Below are 19,509 nucleotides of genomic sequence, written 5' to 3'. Positions count from 1 at the left end.
GAAGGAACACGGAAGCCTGTTCTATAATTAGACTATATTGTAATTAGACTATATTCAATGGACCTCAACCTTCGAACTTCAATATCAAAGCGGCGACGAAGTAACCGTTGTGGTAGTGAACTTCAGCGACAAAATATCATGTAATCAAACAATTTCTCTCCAAAGAGAATATCGCCAAATGGAATTGAAACGCCGTTGCGATGATTCTGAGTGCACTAATACCCTTCATCATTCTTGTTTCAAAAGAGGGTCTGATATTTCCCCAAGACCTGATAACTAAGACAAATCAAGAAATAAAACTAGCTGAAGAAAAAACACTTTCTTTAGATAAAAAAAGGCTTTAAAAAGAAGACAATGGCACAGTTCATAGAGAGGACTACGAGCGATTCTTAAGCACTCAGTAATGTACTTACAAGTACACTTTTAAAAACAAAAGTAAGAGTTTGAGAATTGTTTTCTTCGTTATCCATGCATAAACGCTCTCTTTTGAAATTGTTTTCGTCTCAAGAGAAAACAGCTCCTTATAAAATGTATTCTTTGTCGCTCTTTCACGATTTATGGGCTCTTTTCACTGGATGACTGTGTGGTTTAATTGTCCACGTGGGTTGATCAACAATACAAATCATCTGATGTAGTCAAAAGCCATTCAATTACCCCGGCTTTAAATTTTCTATGCTTCGACAAGAACAATTTGAAAGCCACCGTCAATATCTTGTCACATCAAAGTCTAAGTTCTTGCACTCGTCTATGGAAGCGATCGCTTTCAAAAGTGTTCGCTGCCGGTGTCAAATTTATTTTACTTTCTGATTATGTTCCTATATGATGGAAAAAGTCCAAGCAATGACAAGTTGACAGATAGGAAAAAAGGTAGGTAGATCAACATTCGATTCATTGCGATTGTTTATTATGGGTCGAGCGCTGCAATGTGGTGCTTGCTAGTCTAGTAGGGTTGGCGAGGACATTCGAACCGCCTACTTAGAGCTGAAAAAGTCTTCTCGAAATAAAAAAAAGCCACCAAGTAGAGCGAAGTGAGGTTAGAAAAACATTGCAAGAAGGTTTGACAGCCATCTAATTATAATCCCTCACAATTACACCTCTACAATGGATGGGTGTCTTTTCATCAGCTAATCCCTTACTTCAACTTAAACAAATCGTTTTAGATAACCGCCATCAAATCCTTCAGTTGGTATTGATAATTGGTGCGAAACACTCGTTCGGGCGATCCATCATTCTGCTTTTCTTTTTTCAAATTACTAGTTTGCCTTTGTCTAGTATGACATGACTTGAAAACAGACTCCTCGTCTTAAGCTCGCCTTTGTTCGAAAGGTCTCAAACCCTCTGGCAGTGTGTTCCTTATGTCAAAGAGCGAGTTGTTTGACGTTGAGAATCGCCTTAGAGGCTCTCAGGGTGTTCAGGACAGGAACATTTTTCGCCTCGATTGCGAAAAACGTCCTGATCAACTTCGAAATTTACAGGTTCAAAATTTAATTCGCAGCAAACAACCCGGCAAGTCCTGTGAACCGTGCAATGTCGAGAGCACGAAAGCTGGTTTAATCGATTATGAAAACTCATTTACAAAATATGTCAAAGTAGTTGTTGATCACTTTTTCGTATGTGTTACTGCCAATAGTGGTGATGATAGCTGGTTTCGCGTTAGAAAGTTGAATGGACGAAACTTTGGTAGAACTAGAAAGTGAAGGAGACAACTTTCGTTTCGTTTCAGTTCTGTGCTTACAGTTTTGCACTCATGTTTGTAATCATTAAGTGTAGGGTTGAGCATAATGATGATAGGTTTCCGGCTGGAGTTTTGACAAATTACTTTTCCTCTCAAAAACACCCGGAAAATAGTGAAAACAATCTCGATGAAATTAAAAGAGAAGTTGCTAGGATCTGAGGCAGGCAATTGAAATATTTGTGAATCGCGATCTGCAAAGTAAGGAATGAAAGATAACATATCGAACGCGAAAGAGTGTCATGAAAACATCAAGCTTTAAACTTGGCGCGTCATAAAATGAATTGGTGAAATTTAAAAGCTTAATGCAGATGTTGTGCTTCGGTATTATTTTACGATCGTGCTAATAATACTGGCTGATAATTGAAAACGTGGTGGGAGGCATGAAAACAACACAAGTGATATATGCTGATATTTGCCTTGTCGTGACGCATGAATCGTCAAGCAAGAAACCGGAAGAATATCCGCACAAAGCAATGTTTGGCTGGCGGATTTCTCCTCAGAGAAGTTCACAGCTTACGGCAGTTATTTGGTGGTACTAAACGTACAAAAGTTTTTTCATATAAGAAATTACACACATGACTATGAACACAAGAGCAGGCGATGATGAGGAACATATATTGGACACCGTTGCATGTAAGTCTGCCATTTTAACGCTTTTATCTTATGATTTTTTTTATTGTTATCAGACTATTGAAAATAACATGAAAACAGAAGGTTCAAGGAAAATAAATTAGGGGGTAAGGAGGGTAAAAGACTGAAAAACAAGCCCTGGAGGAGAAAGGTGTTGACGGACCCTTTGGGCATGTTCTCTTTAAGTTTCAAATCAACAGGATTGGAAATGTTGATGTTTACCCCCTTTCGGTCCCGAAAAAAGCCCTTTACAGATGTCATATGCAATACCCCTGGCAAAGATTTATGATTAGCAGTAATCGCTCATCAGGTTTAAGGGTTTTTCGTTAGAGGGCAGAGTGTATTGAGATAGGATGATTATCTTTTCAAAAGGTCTAAACACAAGAGTCATGATTGGTTGCATCTCACCGATCATAGAGACGCCTCTTTTCTATTCATACACACCTATCAGAGTACTACTGAAGCAGGAAGGCTCAGGTCGTGGTTAAATACTCCAGAAGTCCTTTTTTAGTTCCTCGATAAGCGGATAAAAATGTCAAACTCAGTCCAGTTGACCTTTCTTAGGAATTCTCCTTCATGCACTTGACTAGTCAGTCGCTTTCCTAGTTTGTCATAGTAGCTAGCCTCCCAAACCGACATCTTCAGGTCAAGGTTTTGTGGGTCGAGCAAAAAAAGTAGTCTGTTTCTTTTAAACCATTCAAAAACCCATTGAAATCATATATGGGGTATTTTGCAGACCATTATTCACTTCCTGAGTAACAGACAGACTCCTCGACAACGATCTTCAAATGATTCTTCGAATCACGTATTGCAAGAGTCACCTTCTCCAAGACTATCCTAGCTTAGTGATGCGTGGTATTTTGGAGGCCTTGAGAACTTTTCAACGGCTCACCTCAAGTACTTTTGCATATTTTAAGCGAAAGTCTTCGTCAAAATCCTTGGGGCACTTCAAATCAAAATCTTCAGATTTTTTCATTTTATTAATTTTGAAATGAATTCGATCCAAAAGGCAATCTGAAATATCTCCTCAATGATTTATTTTTTTAATCCTGGAATAACAAACTACGTTCCCCTAAGGGAGGTATGATTTGATGGGATTGTATTTTCTTGATGATAAAATTACTCAATATGGCCCTAACATCTTTTGGAAGATCGAAGTCATCAATGCTGACTGTCACATGTCAGGATGAAAACATTCTAGTCTCCATTTTTTTACTTGTTTTGACGACTGAAGGACACTATAACTGAGGGCCACAATGGCTACATCTGATTTGCATAAAAATAAGAAAAGAAAACAGAGAGACGTAACTGAATACAATTTCAGTTAATGATTTCGTGGATAACACAGTAGTTATCCTGCTATCAGTCTGAATGTCTCTGGTGTAGGAGGAGGGGGGCGGCAAATTTGTATCCTGTTATAATCAATCTGTTTTGTTTTGTTTTCTTTCTTTGTCCTAATTCTCTGAAAATTCCAAAGTTATTCCCCTTCTCCCTCAACATTTATATTTCTTACTGTTATTTTTATTTATTCTCGGGTTTTAATTGACGGGAGAGAAGAAGCAGATGCGAATTGAAGCAAACCGTTAAAATAACATGATCACAGTTTTGCTCTCGAGAGAAAATAAAGAAAAACAAACGCTGTGTGAAAGCAGAACGGATTGCATCTCAAACTAGAAGAGCAAAGTTAAGATGAGCTTCGACAAAAATAGTAAAACGTTTTGATAAACATCGTTTTCCAATGTTTTGCATATTTGTTAAGTTTTATCACATGAATATTTAATTCTTAATTTTAGAGCTCCGGACTAAGAATTATAAACAGTCACGGAAGGGAAGAATAAATATCTCTAGATAAGATCGACCTTGAACAAAACACCTCTGCCTTAACCCCACTTAGTTCAGCTGATATGAAAGTATTCTTGTACAAATAAACTGACAAAGAAGTGAAATAAATGTCCCAAATCCTGGGAAACGAAAAGCAGGGCTAAGCTTTAAAGCAGTCCCCCAACCAGCTGTTCGTTAGTTGAATGACATTGTCAATCAAGAGGACCTAATGGTTGCCGGAAAGAAAAGGGGGTAGGTTAAAACTTTGTGAGTAGGCGGTCATTTTTGCATTGTGCCCGAACAGTCACGAAGCGTTTATAAAAACAAACTCTCCAGTTTTAGCGCCGTTTTGGAAAGGTTACACAATCCTCGATTCGTTTAGGAAGAAATTTTTTCTTCAGACAAAAGAGAACAATCGTAAGTAAAGAGATTCCGTAAATCCATAACTTGTCCAAAAGAATTTAAATCCGTGGGAATTTTCTCCTTTAAACTCCTTAGCGATTCAGAACTCCATAAAAATTAAACTTTGCGGATTACGGGTTTGAGCTTAATGTCAACACATCAATTTTAGATGACTTATCTCCGAGTGCTTCTTTCAATTCCGAGTAATGTGTCACTCTTTGTACGAAGGATTACGTTCTTATTCACGAAAGCGTTTATGTTGCTGATCACGCGACTAAGAAGTTCCATTCGACTCAGACAAACGACGCAAGTCTTGCGAAGTGGATCCAGTAATAATTTCCTTTGAAATTGCCCTCAAATGCTGCTTTCTTCAGGACTTTTAGGTTTTTCGTGAATCTCCCACTGTTTGGAAAGAGGTCAGAGAGCAGGCGTCTGAGTGCTTTTTCCACGACAAATAAATTATTCTCTGTTTATTCTACTAATGGAAAGCGCGCTGAGTTTGTGTCAAAACAGCGAAGAAGTGAGGCACGCTATTAGAGCAGGACGGAACATCGGGTGAGTCCGACGATCGGTTCGCGTTGGTAACAAACTGACCTGGGTTCACAGCAAGGAAAAGTAAGTCTGAGCGAAAACAAGTAGCTTTAAAAACTCTTGAGCGCGTGAACCACAAGTAAAGGAAACGCGCGCGGATATAGGAAATCCTCTTAATCGTTAGCTTATGAGGGGCGCACAGTGAATTTTGTGTTGAAACTAAACCAGCCACATGCCAAATAATGGTTTAATCCCTTATTCATTTGACTGATCAGCATTGTCAGCAAACTGGTGTTTGTTCCACGATGTATCCGGCCCAGCGTCTCGAAGGAAATCGCATTTACCAGTTGTATCAGTTCATACACTTGCTATAATCCGACGGTATAGAGCAACGAGAAAATAGCCCGTGTGAAAGCAAAGTTTGTGCCCCACTTCATACGCTTTGTGAGTGGCTTCCGCAATTGGTATAAGCTATATTTAACGATCCAATCACGTTTGGTCTCAGTTTTGCCACCTACCCGCAGCATGCCGCTTAGTTTTCCATAAATACTCTTAGGACTCTCAGCTCCAAGAGGAAACTTTAGCCAATGGGAATCTGGGCTTAATACGATTTTCTGGCGTGTGTAACAGCCACATTTTTGCCAGTGCTATTTGGGATAGTGTATTCGAGCGGACTAGGTGTTTGACTTAGGGCTAAATTTATTAAGCTTAATAAGAAATTAACGATAACGGATGAATGGTAATCTATGCAGTGAGTATAATAATATCAAGCTCGAACATTTTGTCGCATTCTGTTATGATGTTTTGCGCACGTATTCATTGGATCTCGCATGACCAAGTTGGTCATCCGGTTGCATAGGTATTTCCTTAAGCTTAATCTTCAAGTTGCCAAGTGCTTAGTTGAATAAGCCAATTATAAGGTGGCTTTAAAACTAGGCGTTTAGAGGAACTATTTATCGAAATTGGACGCATTCTTGCTCCAGTTATTTCAAACAAAGTTTGACTCCAACCAAACTTGTGTTGACCGATATTGAAGTTAAGTAAAGCATCCACGCCGAAGAAGAAACTTCCTTGGTATGGTCAGATTCTCTTTCAAGTAATGTTATATTTTTAGAATTATGTTCACTTCTTAAAACTATTCACTGAAATTAGTTTACCGCCCGAGGAATGCTCATTTCACCGGTGTTTAACGACACCCATTTGGAATATTGTTTACTGAGTTCTATCATCGTATAAATGTAAGGGAAAAGATAGAACAAATTCATTATCAGCAAAGTTGAAATTTTTTTTGTTAAATTAATCGTGGGAATTATTTTTTGAGAATGAAATGGCTTTCAGGATACGAAGAACAATATCGCCTGGCCTGCTCAAATTTATTTGCAGAAAGTTGCTGAAATGTAAATTTGATGGCAAAAGGCCACAACTAGATTCAACAGATACTGTGGTGCCATTGACAAATTGATTGATAAATGATGAAGGCACTAACCAAAGATATGACAGAATGCTTCCCAAATTCAATATTTGTTTTATTAAAACGAATGAATGGCTCATATCAATTTAATTTGAGCAGAGGACAAGGTGGAGATTAAATTTCTCAGTATAAAACACACATGAATGTGGAAGCGATCTTCGCAGTGATGAAAACAAACTGAGTTCATTGAAAATTCGAAGGAATTTTGTTTTAAATAAGTTCGAGTAAAGCCACTTCCGCAATGTTTTCATCGAAAAACGTTGGAACGAGTTTGAAGGAATGCTCAGATTCTCCTTTTCTACCTTTTCGATTATTTATTTCCAATTTGCGATCACGAACCGAATACATTACTGACTCGTGATGCGTCTGCGTTCATATATTTATTTCTCAGCGGGTAAAACGCTTCCATTGCTTTTCCTTTCTGGTCTCCGCATTATATGTATCACATTTCTTACGTAAAACACACTGATGTAAGTTATCAGAAGCGAGAAATCATGTTTTCAAATCACATCTTTTTCTATCTAGGAGATTTTAATAAAGAAAAGCTTGACTGAAAAATAAAAACCGGTCAAAGCCAAACATAAAATGCATAAAGCGGATGATTTTTAATGATAATTAATTTTTGTCGCTTCCTTTCTTTAGAAACTGTCGCAATTTTTTTGTCCCAATAATTAACGCTTCTGATTTGACCTGACACTCTGATTTTGTGACAGTATTCAAGCAATATTCGGACTCACTTGTCAAGTAATATCTGTATCAGGTCTAACATATGCTACTTTATCTCCGGGCTTGTCATTAAACTGATCCTGTCATTTCTTAGCTGCCTGAATTGTTTGATTAAGAACCATTTTTAGCGATATTTTTGATGGGATCCCTTCAGATGTGACCCAGCGTGTGGTTGGCCGTAATCACGCACCATTCACTGAGATAAGACACATCAGGCAAATATCACAAAGTAGAAAAGAAAACGCCTCTCTTTATATGACGAACTAAGAATCAGCTTAGCATTTTAAAAGTGTGCTCCCAACGGGAGACCATCAGCAATTGAACCCCCATGCAGATCTTCCATTCCCGTTTGAGCGAGATGCTTTCGTGATATCTTTGTTAACGGTATGGAAATCATTGTTTTCAATTTTTAACTTTGAACGGAGGAGGCAAAATCGAATTTTGGCCATACCTTTTAAGATTCATACATTCATTGAAATAATATTTCAACTGCCCCCTGCTGTTTGGTCACCTGCTGGCCGTAATATGACCAAGCAGTTATTTCTGATCGATTTACTACTGATCTTTAAATTCCTTTTAGAAAAATACATACCAAAAATAACTAAATAAATCTTTCCATTTTTTTTAACGTTACCTTAACAACGTTTGAACTCTCACCGAAAACGTTGAAGAAGTTATTCGCCAAACGATTTGATTTTGATGAAAAGATTCTCGTTTGTTCTTAATTTTTAATCACAGTTATGTCTTTGTTGCTTTCTTTACGTTCATCCATTCCCCGATGAAAGATGAATAACAAAAGATTACATTTCTACCGCCAAGGCCGATTTTCCACAGAAATATGGCAGTGAATTTACTCCCAGTTTGCACAACGTCTGAAAAAATGGTTAAGTCAAACGGCAATAATAAAGTTAACTGAAGCCGCTTTATTTCATTATGTCACATAAAAGAAAGTCGCGTAGACATTATTTCTTTTGTAATTAAATCACTGGTTGAAATCCACCCTGACATAAACAAATTTCGTTTGAAAACAAAAGTAATAATATCCGAAACTATTACTCGGCCGTCGAAATGTGTTAATGCATCTTCTTTCTACGCTGGTGCGAGCTCGCACGCTAGTTTTGAAACAGCGATGAAAATATCGAAGGAATCTTCAAATGTATCGTGATAAAAATCTCGATGTTAATCTCCGAGTCGCGAGGTGAGCAAGCGGTACACGTCAGTGGAAGCGATTTGTCCTTTATAGACATGTGCAATTAAGTTAATTAATTCGCGCCCGGTTTCAGCTGCCGCTGATTGGCTGCCGAATGTGTAAGTATTTTCTAATTCAAATCAAATATTTGTGTATACACGGACAGAGAGGTTGTCGCGTATTGGATTTCATTCAACAATCGCTCATTTTACGTTTTGACGCATCGATCGCCTTGTGGAAAGTTGCAGAGACGTTAATCCGGCAGATCGACACTTTCCTTATCGATCTCTTCTTTATGTAATTCACTTTCGCCACATCATCCGAACAGCATCTGATCTGACCTCCAGACCCAAACTGGCGATAGCAAGAAGGCTGTGGCTTTGTGAAGTTCTATACAGCAGCTTCCGCTGTCTATGTGACATTTAAGCCGCGCGATATGTGGTCGCGAATGCACGAGAATGGCTTAACTGATCGCCTTCGTTCTCTGTAATCCAAGCATTCTTCGTTGAGCGGCTTGTTTGTTTAGAAGTGCTAGCCAAGAACGCAAAGACAGAGTTGTCAAGGAAAGGAAAACAGCTTGCGTAAAGGCTGCCTTTACACTTGAGCTGGGAACTGTTTAGAAACAATAGGTTATCTTTGTGGTGTAATCGGTGACTTGACAGGCAGTAATTGTCCGAGTGATTGGCGTGCGCCGAGCTTTGCCTCGAGTGAAATGAATTCTCCGCTACTGGTCAGTGAAATCTTAGGTGACCTGAACTATCCACTTAATTTTACGAACTGAAAGGATCACAAATATTCTTGCTGGCGATCGTTCAGGCTTCTAACACTGCGTAAGTATTGATGGTGTGCGACTTGTTCGGATTTCCGTCCTGTAGGCGGTGCTCTCGGGTCAAACACAGGATTGAAATACCAGCAGCCAACTGCTCGAATTTGTCTGGGAAGCACAGGTTGTCGTAAATTCGTCTTTCTTTCTAAAGCAGACTTCCAACGTTGGTTTGCGGATTTCTTATTCCTGTTTGTCGCTGCAGGGTGAATGTATGTTGTGACTGGAAGTGAGTGTTAAGCATGACTTATTGGAGCGAAAATTTCAACAGGACATTTTTCATTTGTATGTGAGAGCTTTCTTCAAAAGTGGCAGAGTAATGTGAAATGATTGATGACCAGGAGTTTATTAACCGGCGACACCTGAGCGTCACAATTTACACGTGTTCTAACCATTACGAAATGTACTTAATTCCGAACGCAAAAAACGCAAAGTACTGGCCGTAGCTTTTCGCTGATTGTTTGGCGGACTAATTCTATCTTATGGAGTGGTTATTCGGTTTCCAAGCCACACCGCACAGTTTTGGTTTCACAACTGTGACCTATTAGGCCATGATGAAAGCGCGAGTTAAGATGATTTATTACTTTGGCCTACGCGGTATCCTTGGATTACATTTGAATTTGGTTTATATCGAGTTGAATTTCCTCAATCTACCAGCTGAATCTACATTATCGATGGCACTACTAATTTCACAGCGAATCGGACACTTGTCGTCTGAGAACCATTATAGCGGACCTACAACAGAAATAATTCTGAGCTATTTCCGAAAAAAGATATCTTCTTTGACCAAACAGGATTATTTCCAGTGGTGTTTTGAGAGCTAAGTGTACATAAGAATCACCAACAGTGTTTGACCTGGAGGTTTTAAATTTCTCTTCCTTCACCAAAATCAAGTTGGTAACTCGGCGCGATCGGCATAATTCCTTAAGTTTTATTTGTAATCCAAAATCACCGCTCATCCATCACTGTTTATGACGAGCTATCGAGAAAAAAAATAGTCATTGGGAAAACGACAGAGGAAAGAGGTTCGATTATTCGAATCCAGGTGGTTTTGGTGTAAAAGTGTAGTAATGAATCATAAAACTTGATCCGTGCTTTTAGGAGCGTCATTCGAAATTTCTATCCTGTCGAGTTCTGGCATAAAAACAAGACTTTTCTGTCTAAGCCCCCTTCTGATGAAAAGGCAACTGTTGAATACCTCTTGCTGTAAGTGGTTAGCTTACATGCAAGGTCAGTGTGCATGGCAATCGATATCTTAATGCATTTATGCATACTGAAATTTATTAACCTTGCGCCGTGCCTCTTTGTTATTTTCTTTGACAGAGTTTGGACGCAGGAGAAGCGCTGCGCGCAGCTGTGCTTGTTCAGGAACGGAAAGGCCCTTGGCTGAAGAATGTGTTATACCAAAACGGTTTCCTTGGAATTCATTCTATCCCTGTTTGTGGTTGTTCACTGCAAAGGTATGTTCATTTGGATTGGTTTAGAGTATAGGGTGTGTTATGATAAGCTGTAAGTGTGAGGGACGAAGGCGCAAGCATCATGCAAATAGGCTTTCAATTTCTGTATAAACACAACTTTGACTCAATTTTTAACTGGATTCCTATGTAACTTATTAATCATTTCACTTATAAAATGCTTGATAGGTCTCGGGGAAATTAAAGTGCGATGAGATAAATTGTTTGAAAAGCGATTAAATTCAATCAATTACTCGGCCTCGTGCCTTTGCCTAAGGGAAGCTGCGTCTTTGTGCGTAGTTCGTGCGCTGAAAACTCCAAGTTAAGAGAGATTTTACTTTAAAATAAACAAAAAATCGGAAACACGTGGTCAAAGCTGTCTCTTCATGTTAGGACAGCTCGGAACCCTGTTAATTAGTGCCGAAATTGGAGAGCAGATAACACAATGGTATTCACTAACTTCAACTAGCTCTGCTTAGTGTCTGTTTCCTCGATGGCTACTTCAAACGACATCTCCTTCAAGAAAACACTAAAATTATGATTTATGAGGTTTCAACCATGTACTGAAACTAACTCTCTGCGGATTTGATTGTTCTTACCCCTTTTCTTGAGAATACTCTGCATAAGATTCGATATATGACTGATAAGACCAATTTGTTCAATGAGCGGGCGATAAGACATTGATGTAAAGATATAACGTGTTAAGTCAGCACTTGTCGTTTCTCCTGATCAACAAGAAATTACCTAGGAAAAGGAATGAGGCAGAGGAAGGGAAAGAAACTGAGAGTTTAGAAATAGTAAGCTAGTACTGTACAGCGAATCCAATTAACACCTTGGACGTTAAAGGTTGATTGCTAATTGTTATGGAACTCATTTCGTATCGCAAGAGGTACCAAGTGGGCGTTAAGGCCAAATTGAGACCATTGTTACATCTTAATAGCTTCTTGTAGGTCGCTTGAATACCGCTTGAGTATCAATTGAACAAAAGATTAACTCGAAACTGCTGCTACTAACGGTTCAGTTATTGTGAAGTGTGCTTGAAACAGGTGTTGCTTTCAGGAGAGAAAAATTGTACAAAGCGTCGAATTCTCGCGAGAGAAAACTCACAATCTATCGACAAAAGAAGTCTCTAATTTAATTAACTCTGATTACCCCTCACACAAAGGTGTAGTGGACGATATACCTTGGTTTAATTTTCACATCATAATATTTATAAAAGTTATTTTCGTCCATAGACCTGTTGTGTTCAGAAAGATTTGGCTCGTTAGCTTTTCATTTGATTGTTTACATTTGAATCGGTGAGGTGAATCATAACAAACGCCAGAAAAAGCCTTTTTAGCTAATCTATCAGGTCATTTATTGGTTCAAATTATCTTATTTCTCATCGCACCGATGCATCATTCTTTTTTTTAGCTCTGAGGAACCTAAACGTGTGTAGTCGAGGGCGCTCTAGGGTTTTTGTCATCTTGTTAGGCTTTCCGTGTGGTACAACTCTGCATGGCGTATCTATACAGGACGGACGGCTTTTGAGCAAGAACAATGTGCGATTGTTTGAAGTATCATTTATGCTACAGCTGTTTTTGTACTCAAGATGAAAACCCTTTTCTCGGCTTTTATCACATGCTGTGTCCCACTAATAAATATTTCAACAAAAGGTAAAATGCTTCTTTTATCAAGTGAAGCATGCATAATGATCAAAACCAAAAATTGAGACCGAGCTAAAACTCTTAGAAATACGATCGAAAATAGACTCACTCATCACATTCCTGAGTCACGAAATAATATTTTGAGTGCAAGTGCTTGTTGCCAAACGTATATTTTTTTGCCCTTAAAAGCAGCTTCTTCGACACCTGTTTCAGGTTCAAAGCAGCGACTTCGTTTACCTTTTCAACTCAGCTTAAGGTCGACATTAAAATAAGATTTTAAAATCCCCGCAGACGATTCATAACACGCGGCTCTCTTGGGGATAATCCACTGATCTGATCAAATGGAATGAATCCACGCTGGACTTGTTTTTCATTAACTAAGTATTCCAACTGAGTTTTTTTTTAATTTTTTAATTTTTTTTTTCACTCATGATTGACTGTAGCCCGAGGGAATAACCGCCCCCTGCTGGTTAAAATGTAGTTTCCGTAACATATGGGAAGCATTTTCTTTGCGAGAATTCCAAATATTTATGTTTAACAAAAGAAGATTGAAACGTTGTTGATAAATGCTGTTCAGCAAAGCTTAGGAGTCTACTTTTCTGAGGGTTCTTTGCACTTACAAGCCATAATTGTTGTTTAAGAGTACCCTAAGCATTCTTGGAGGCTAAAAGAACAACACATAGAGTAACTGATATGGTTGCTGAAAGAGAGGCGACAGAAAAAGACAGAACCTCTCTAAGTGTGTGGCCTGTAAAGGTCATTGAATTTTGGTAAATCGCATGAAGCTCATATCACGTGAGACTTTTCTAAGCGCGAGAACAGTTGGATAAGTCGGTATGTGACAAAAAAAACTCAAGCTCACGCTCACCGGAGCAAAATTAGGAGTAGGTTCGGTTGTGATCAAGTCGAAAACGTGGGATAATTTTGCATAATGAACTAGCAGACATGGGAGCAATTTACTTGTTCGAAAGCAATTAGCTCTATAGGTCATAAACTTGATGAACAAGGGCTATAATCGATTTAAAAATGTAAAATCTTTAGATTTATGTAAAACATAATTAGTCACGAGACGAATGCTTGGAAAGCCTAAAGTGTGGTCATGCAACTCCAAACTGAACATAAACAATGACCTTTAGACAGGCAGTGTGGACGAGGTGAACATGTTCTGAACCACGAATTCTTGAGCGTAGTCTTTTTCCATTAAACACAGTAAAAATAATCCAAGCTGTATTGTTATTACTTCAGACTACCGTTTCTACACTTTCAGTTGCCCAAGTCAAGGAATTTAAACTGGAACTGTTTTCATTAATTTTGTTTATCAGACCCCCCTGTACTTCTTGCACCAGTAAAGCCATTGTACACGGTCCATGAAGGACGAAACGTCAAATTACGTTGCAAGTTCTCCGGAACAAAGGATCCCCCCGAGAACAGGACCTTAACAGCGTGGCAAAGGCTTCCTGAGGGTATGGTCATCACCAAAAAGTTTCCGCGTTTTAGGACGAGGCTCGAATATTTGAAAATAAAAAAGGTGCAGCCTTCGGACGAGGGGTTGTATGCCTGTATCGCTCACAATTCTTTTGGGGTGACCAGACAAGAAATCCGACTCGTAGTCAGAGGTAAGGGAAAGAAGATAGATTCCACATCAATTATAAATTTTGAAATTGCACGCAATTCCTCACTGTCAAAAGTACTCAGAAAACAAAGTAAAATAGGACCGGATCGTGCATTTGAGGAATCCCACACTAGAAAGGACCCACTTTGCACATTCCTTATATCAGCTCGTTTTGAGAATACCGTTTTTCTACTTAGCTATGTATTTCTGTCTGTTCATGCTGTCTGTATTGTTTCTGTCAGTCCCTTGAGAAGGAATTCGTTTGTTCAGTTAGTCTGTTGGTCAATCAGTTGGTCTGTCTCTCGCCTGTCCTTTAATCAATTACTTTTCTAAAATTATACAGGTAAATTTTTCTATGAGAAGCTCAGGGATTGATGCGCTATTTTTAGCTATAATATGAATACGCCTTGAACTAAAAAACTATCTCCAACTCTTTTAATCGAATACATGTCACTAATTTTTTACCACAACTAGTTTAAAAATAAACGTTTTCTTCAATTATACAGAATCAAACAGAAGTATCATCACAAAAAAAGAGACACCCAGTCCTACCCCGATCACATCAGGTAACACGAGCAGTAATAATTTCGTTTAAGACTTTAAAAGTTTTTCGATCTCAAGAGTTCTTAGCGTTTCATTAAATAGCACTTGTAGCATCAGCCCTCAGGCTGTGGCTGGGTTAAGTGCCAACTCCCCTTATACTGACATGAAATGAGATATCTCCTGTAATTCCATACCTAAAATATTCAGTCTTAGAGACAAGTTGTTTTAGTTTTGGTTCATTTTTTTTTCCAACAACGTCTCAGTTATATATTAGAGTTAAACCAACCAATACCACGTGTCATAGCGCAGACCTTCCTGGAAAGAAAAATTTCATTGATCGTCTGACCGCCGTATCATTATTCTTCCAACAGTGCCAAGCATCACTGCTAGAGAGCCGTCCATTAAAAGTACAACCGACCGACCGAGAATACCTTCTAAAATACCATTAATGGGTTTGTGTTAAATTTTCATTCATTTGTACCAATACATTCATTGTTATTTTCTTAATCACTCTCATATTCCCTACTGTATCGTTGTCACCATCAGCTCAAGCCTGGCTTTTTCTTAGCAATTATTAAAAGTTATAATATCCTAAAAAAAATTAAATCTTTGCCCATTCATTTCGCTCATCAAAAGACCCAACAATTTGCTTCCCAGTTTTCCTTTGCCATTCACTTAATTCTTCTCCGTTATGTATCCATTCTTATTCCAATATGGCAGACCAGATTTCTGCAAGCAGACCATGGAATTTTATGTGGCTACTGATATCGTGGTAGTACCGACATTGATGAGTTTGTTTTTAGCTTAAAAGAGTTACATCAGTCTGACTAAGGGCTAACGCCCGAAACGTCAGCTTTAGAAACTCTTCGGTGGCCAATTTTTCATTATCTACTCAGTTGATGAAACCATCCCATCTTTTTATTCCAATGTAATTTACTCTTAACACTTTAATGCAACAGCTGCCACTGACATTTACAGTAGTTTCGTACCCACCGAAGTCGATTCGTACCAAGTCATTTGAGTCGTTTCGTACTCATGCTAATAAAGTATGTTTTGCAAGTTAAGTATTTTATGGTATGAAAACAATAAAAGAATAAATGGATTCATTACCAACGAACCGACTGAATTTGGGTGCGAAGCGACCGGGTACTAAATGATCGTGGGCACGAAACGACTGGGTACCCCAGTGAACCCATTGATAACTAAGTGTGATTGGCACTAAAATTTGCCACAAAATATCTATAACATATGTGGAAAATTATCATCATTATCATTATCACTACTACCAGCAAAGAAATCTGTCAAGGGCTGAGAAAATAATTCGGCCTCTCAGTCTCACTCCTCTAAGCTAGAAACTCGACCCATAAATGTCGGTATGACCAAAATATCATTAACAACAGTTCGTCAAATTCACTTGCCTGCTCGTAGAAATCTAGTGTCTTGACTCTAAGGCATCTACATAACATGCGTTATTTTTTTTCCTTTCTGACTGAAAGAAATTGAAACCAAATAACGTTGGCGGTGTCTTTTGCAGAGTACCCACCAAAGTTCAAGGGTCCCCCCAAAAGTCGCGTTCGCTTTCTAGAATACGTCAAAGGTCACCATATTAGACTCAAATGTCACGCAACAGGAGCGGTTCCCCTAAATGTCACGTGGGTAAAGAATAACAAGCCTTTGAGCCGCACTCACCGGTCGCACCTGAAGGCAAAAGGCTGGGTGTTAGGCTTTAAGGCATTGACCAATGATGACGCTGGAACTTACTCTTGCACTGTGCAGAATGCATATGGTAAAATCGAAAAGACATTTATTGTCACAGTTGTTGGTAAGATAATTTTTCTACGCCAGATTAGTGTTTAAGTACACTTCAGAGACTGGGAAAGATAATTTTATCTATGTCGCAAATTTCACACCGATGGTTTGTTTCATTTTTAAGAGATGGGGAACAAATCCTGGTGCCATGCATAGTCTAGGCTAAGAAGTAAACGCACACTTACCTTACCAACTAAGTGTTAGGAAACGGGTTCACCCATACCTCTCTTTGCAACTCTTCACATCTGGGCCTCTTAGATAAGCGATTATCCGGGCTTAGAAAGTGCCGCTGTCGTTACGAAATTAGCTGGGTTTCATCAATTGATCGGTCGCTGACTAGACACAGAAAAAAGGACAAACTTAATCACAGCTCAGGACTTATCCATAGGAAATTATTTGTTACTAATGATAAAGATGATGCAGCATTGCTTCTCTGATCTCACAATTTGAGATTGAAAGAGTAAGAATCAGTTAATCAAAAGGGAAGGATCACAGACGCCACCATCAGAAACACCTTCCGTAGTAACGGCTTTGTCCTCCGGAGAGACTTTCTACCACATTGTGACGCAGCTGCTTTAGTTTTAAGACCTGAACGAAAGAGTAACCTTCAACTATATGAGTACTGAGTAAATCAAAGAGGAACACATCGTAACTTTTCTTTTCATATTTTACTTCCCTTAATCAGAGAATGGAATTAATATTCCTCCCGAAAGGAAACCAAAGATTTTAAGGCACTTTCTGAAGAACGAAACAGCTATGGAAGGTGAAGACGTCAAGTTTGTGTGCTCTGCAGTAGCTAGGAGTCATCCTGATTTTCACCTTCTCAAATGGAAACAACCCAGCAATGTTTCGAACGGCACCGATCCATTTGACTTTGTTGACTTTACAAAGTCAAAGTACCAAGAGATACGCGAGACTGCCAAGCAGCACACGGGTAACCGTAAACTTTACACTCATCGTTTTATTGTCAGAAATGTCACTTTGGCGGATGAAGCCAGGTACACATGCATGGTGGGGAATTCCGCTGGTTATGTATCCCATAACGTGTTTCTAACTATCAAGACACACGACGGTAGGTTTATAGAAAATTGTAGTTATATTTTGTTATCTGTACCATTTCACTTCAGTCATTGGCATTCGTCTCAATGAATACTGAAAAAACACAACATTCATTCCCGGCAACCTCTTCCTTCATCTCAAGTCTGCCTTCGGAGCTATTTACCGTAATTCACCCCCTAAGTATCATGTCAGACATTACTCCATGTTCCCATTCATAGCCCTCTTTTTTGTTATTTGGCTCAAAACAAATATTTGTAAGAACCACTACTAATTTATTCTAAATTCACAAGAACAGCTTCTCAACTGTACTAGAATAATGTGCGATGGATTGGCGGCCGGAATCGATTGCGCCTCCCCAGGCCTCAAGGTGATTCCAATGGAGTTTCCAAACTAATTCGCGATACCAGTCTTCTTTTGCTCTGTGATTGATAGAGAAAACTCGCACCGCTCTCTAAAAACTAATAAGATGTAAGATTCAAACCTGTAGCGAGTTGGTCACTCGCGTTTTCCCGCTTTACAATGTTTGCTTGTGTTTACGAAGAGTTGTTATTGACTCATATTTTCCTTAATTTTGATTGGCCGTTGTGACTAGTATGATTCGGTTTTACGGCACTCTAACGAACTGCCCTCGATTGACACCTGATCACTTTCCGTGGAAGGTATTAAATGGCGTGCTTTGTTCTCAGATAGAGGAAAAAAAACGATGATTTTTAAATTTCTTGCAGATGAAGAAGTAGTCTTTGGTGGCATGGGGAGGAAATCTCCAGCACCACAAGAAGATAAAGAAATATATATAGAGGAAGTTCCACTGGCCGCTTTAATTGGAGTTCCAATCGCCGTGCTTATACTTTTAATTGGAACAATTGTATGGTGCTATTTCATGACAAGAAAGCATCACGCTCGTCAACAATGGGCCAATGATACACTAGATAAGAACCCAACAGCCAACGACGTAATAAAAAAGGACTCACCGACGCAATTATACGCGCCGAAAAAAGTGAAAGAAGAGATACGGAATGTAAGTTTTAACATTTATGTTGACTGTCCGAATGACAGACTTTCTCACACTGAGCAACAATCAAGGACACACATGAAGAGTGCATTGTCGCACGAGAAGTGTGATTCATCGCGTGTGAAATGTGATTCATCGCGCGTGAGAAATGCACGAAATCAGAAATGCACGAAATTAGAGGATCCGCCATTGGACGGTCTTGTTGTTCACAGTGAACCTTCAAGAACTCATTCAAACAGAACAGAGCACCGTAAGCGCCACGAAGAACGTGGGCTCGTACGCGATGAAGCCAGCGGATTCAAGTCCGAAATAAAATGTTCTGGTGTATAAAAAGCCTGGAAAGGTTTTAATATGCTAGTTCTTCGTAATATGCGACTGGATAAAACGGCCCACTAGCCATCGCCTGCAATACCTTAATTCGGTTTCAGCGGCGCTACTTAATCCGCGCTTGCCTTTCGTAACGGTCAAACGGTAACAGAAGAATTGAAACAAACACTAACCACATTGCTGGTAAGGCAAGAGTGACGACTGGCCAAAGTCAGGAGCTCTCAATGTGTCCAGAGTAATTATCACAGTATTCACTTTCGTATTATTCCCATTTGAAAGTTTATTTATAACCTGAAAGCATACAGATCCCGACGCTTATGAAATGAGAGTGGCTTTCTTTTATTCGGTAACCCCACTTTTGGGGCCTAAATACAGCACGTGTAAACTGTCGAATAAAAAAAAAAATGAATGACAACACTGGAATAAAATGTCACTGACTCATTCTGTATTCATGCGAGGGTTACATTTGATCAATTTGCAACATAAAGAGAGTAATTCATATGTGGTGTTCGCCATCCGCGGTTACATCAACAAATGCTCGACAAGAGTCCACTATAAAACAACTGACCGTTTACACCTTAACACCAGCATGTATATTCTCCCTGGTGCTCTCCATACATTTGGTTAGGTATTAACTTGGCTTAGATAAATACAGGCATTGAAGATGCCCATTAAAAAAAGGTGCAATGCATCATGGTTACTGAACGCGGGAAAAGGTA

General features: G+C 39.0%; 1 protein-coding gene across 7 annotated transcripts; it reads left to right on the top strand.

The window, feature by feature from the left end:
- Positions 1-657: 657 nt before the first annotated feature.
- On the top strand, positions 658-19,205 carry LOC113681344 (fibroblast growth factor receptor-like 1). Of its 7 annotated transcripts, none has more exons than XM_089196730.1 (8): positions 658-867; positions 10,652-10,788; positions 13,751-14,044; positions 14,547-14,606; positions 14,955-15,035; positions 16,118-16,405; positions 17,078-17,464; positions 18,177-19,205. In XM_089196730.1, the coding sequence occupies exons 2-8, from the start codon at positions 10,722-10,724 to the stop codon at positions 18,791-18,793; spliced, it is 1,794 nt and encodes a 597-aa protein (XP_089052856.1). In that variant the 5' UTR covers positions 658-867; positions 10,652-10,721; the 3' UTR covers positions 18,794-19,205. The 7 variants fall into 7 exon arrangements, with proteins under 7 accessions (XP_089052856.1, XP_089052859.1, XP_089052854.1 ...); XM_089196733.1 differs by lacking the exon at positions 658-867 and adding an exon at positions 2,139-2,368; XM_089196728.1 differs by lacking the exon at positions 658-867 and adding an exon at positions 4,729-5,203.
- The last annotated feature ends 304 nt before the right edge of the window (positions 19,206-19,509 follow it).

The sequence above is a fragment of the Pocillopora damicornis genome, chromosome 2, assembly GCF_964200805.1.
Source record: "Pocillopora damicornis chromosome 2, jaPocDami1.2, whole genome shotgun sequence".
NCBI lineage: Eukaryota > Metazoa > Cnidaria > Anthozoa > Scleractinia > Pocilloporidae > Pocillopora > Pocillopora damicornis.
This window is presented reverse-complemented; position numbering and strand designations above follow the sequence as displayed.

Coding starts and splice junctions, on each gene's coding strand:
- LOC113681344 (XM_089196730.1), top strand. CDS start 10,722: ATGTGTTATACCAAAACGGTTTCCTTGGAATTCATTCTATCCCTGTTT. Junction 15,036..16,117: donor TTCTAAAATACCATTAATGG/GTTTGTGTTAAA, acceptor TGTCTTTTGCAG/AGTACCCACCAAAGTTCAAG. Junction 17,465..18,176: donor AACTATCAAGACACACGACG/GTAGGTTTATAG, acceptor AATTTCTTGCAG/ATGAAGAAGTAGTCTTTGGT.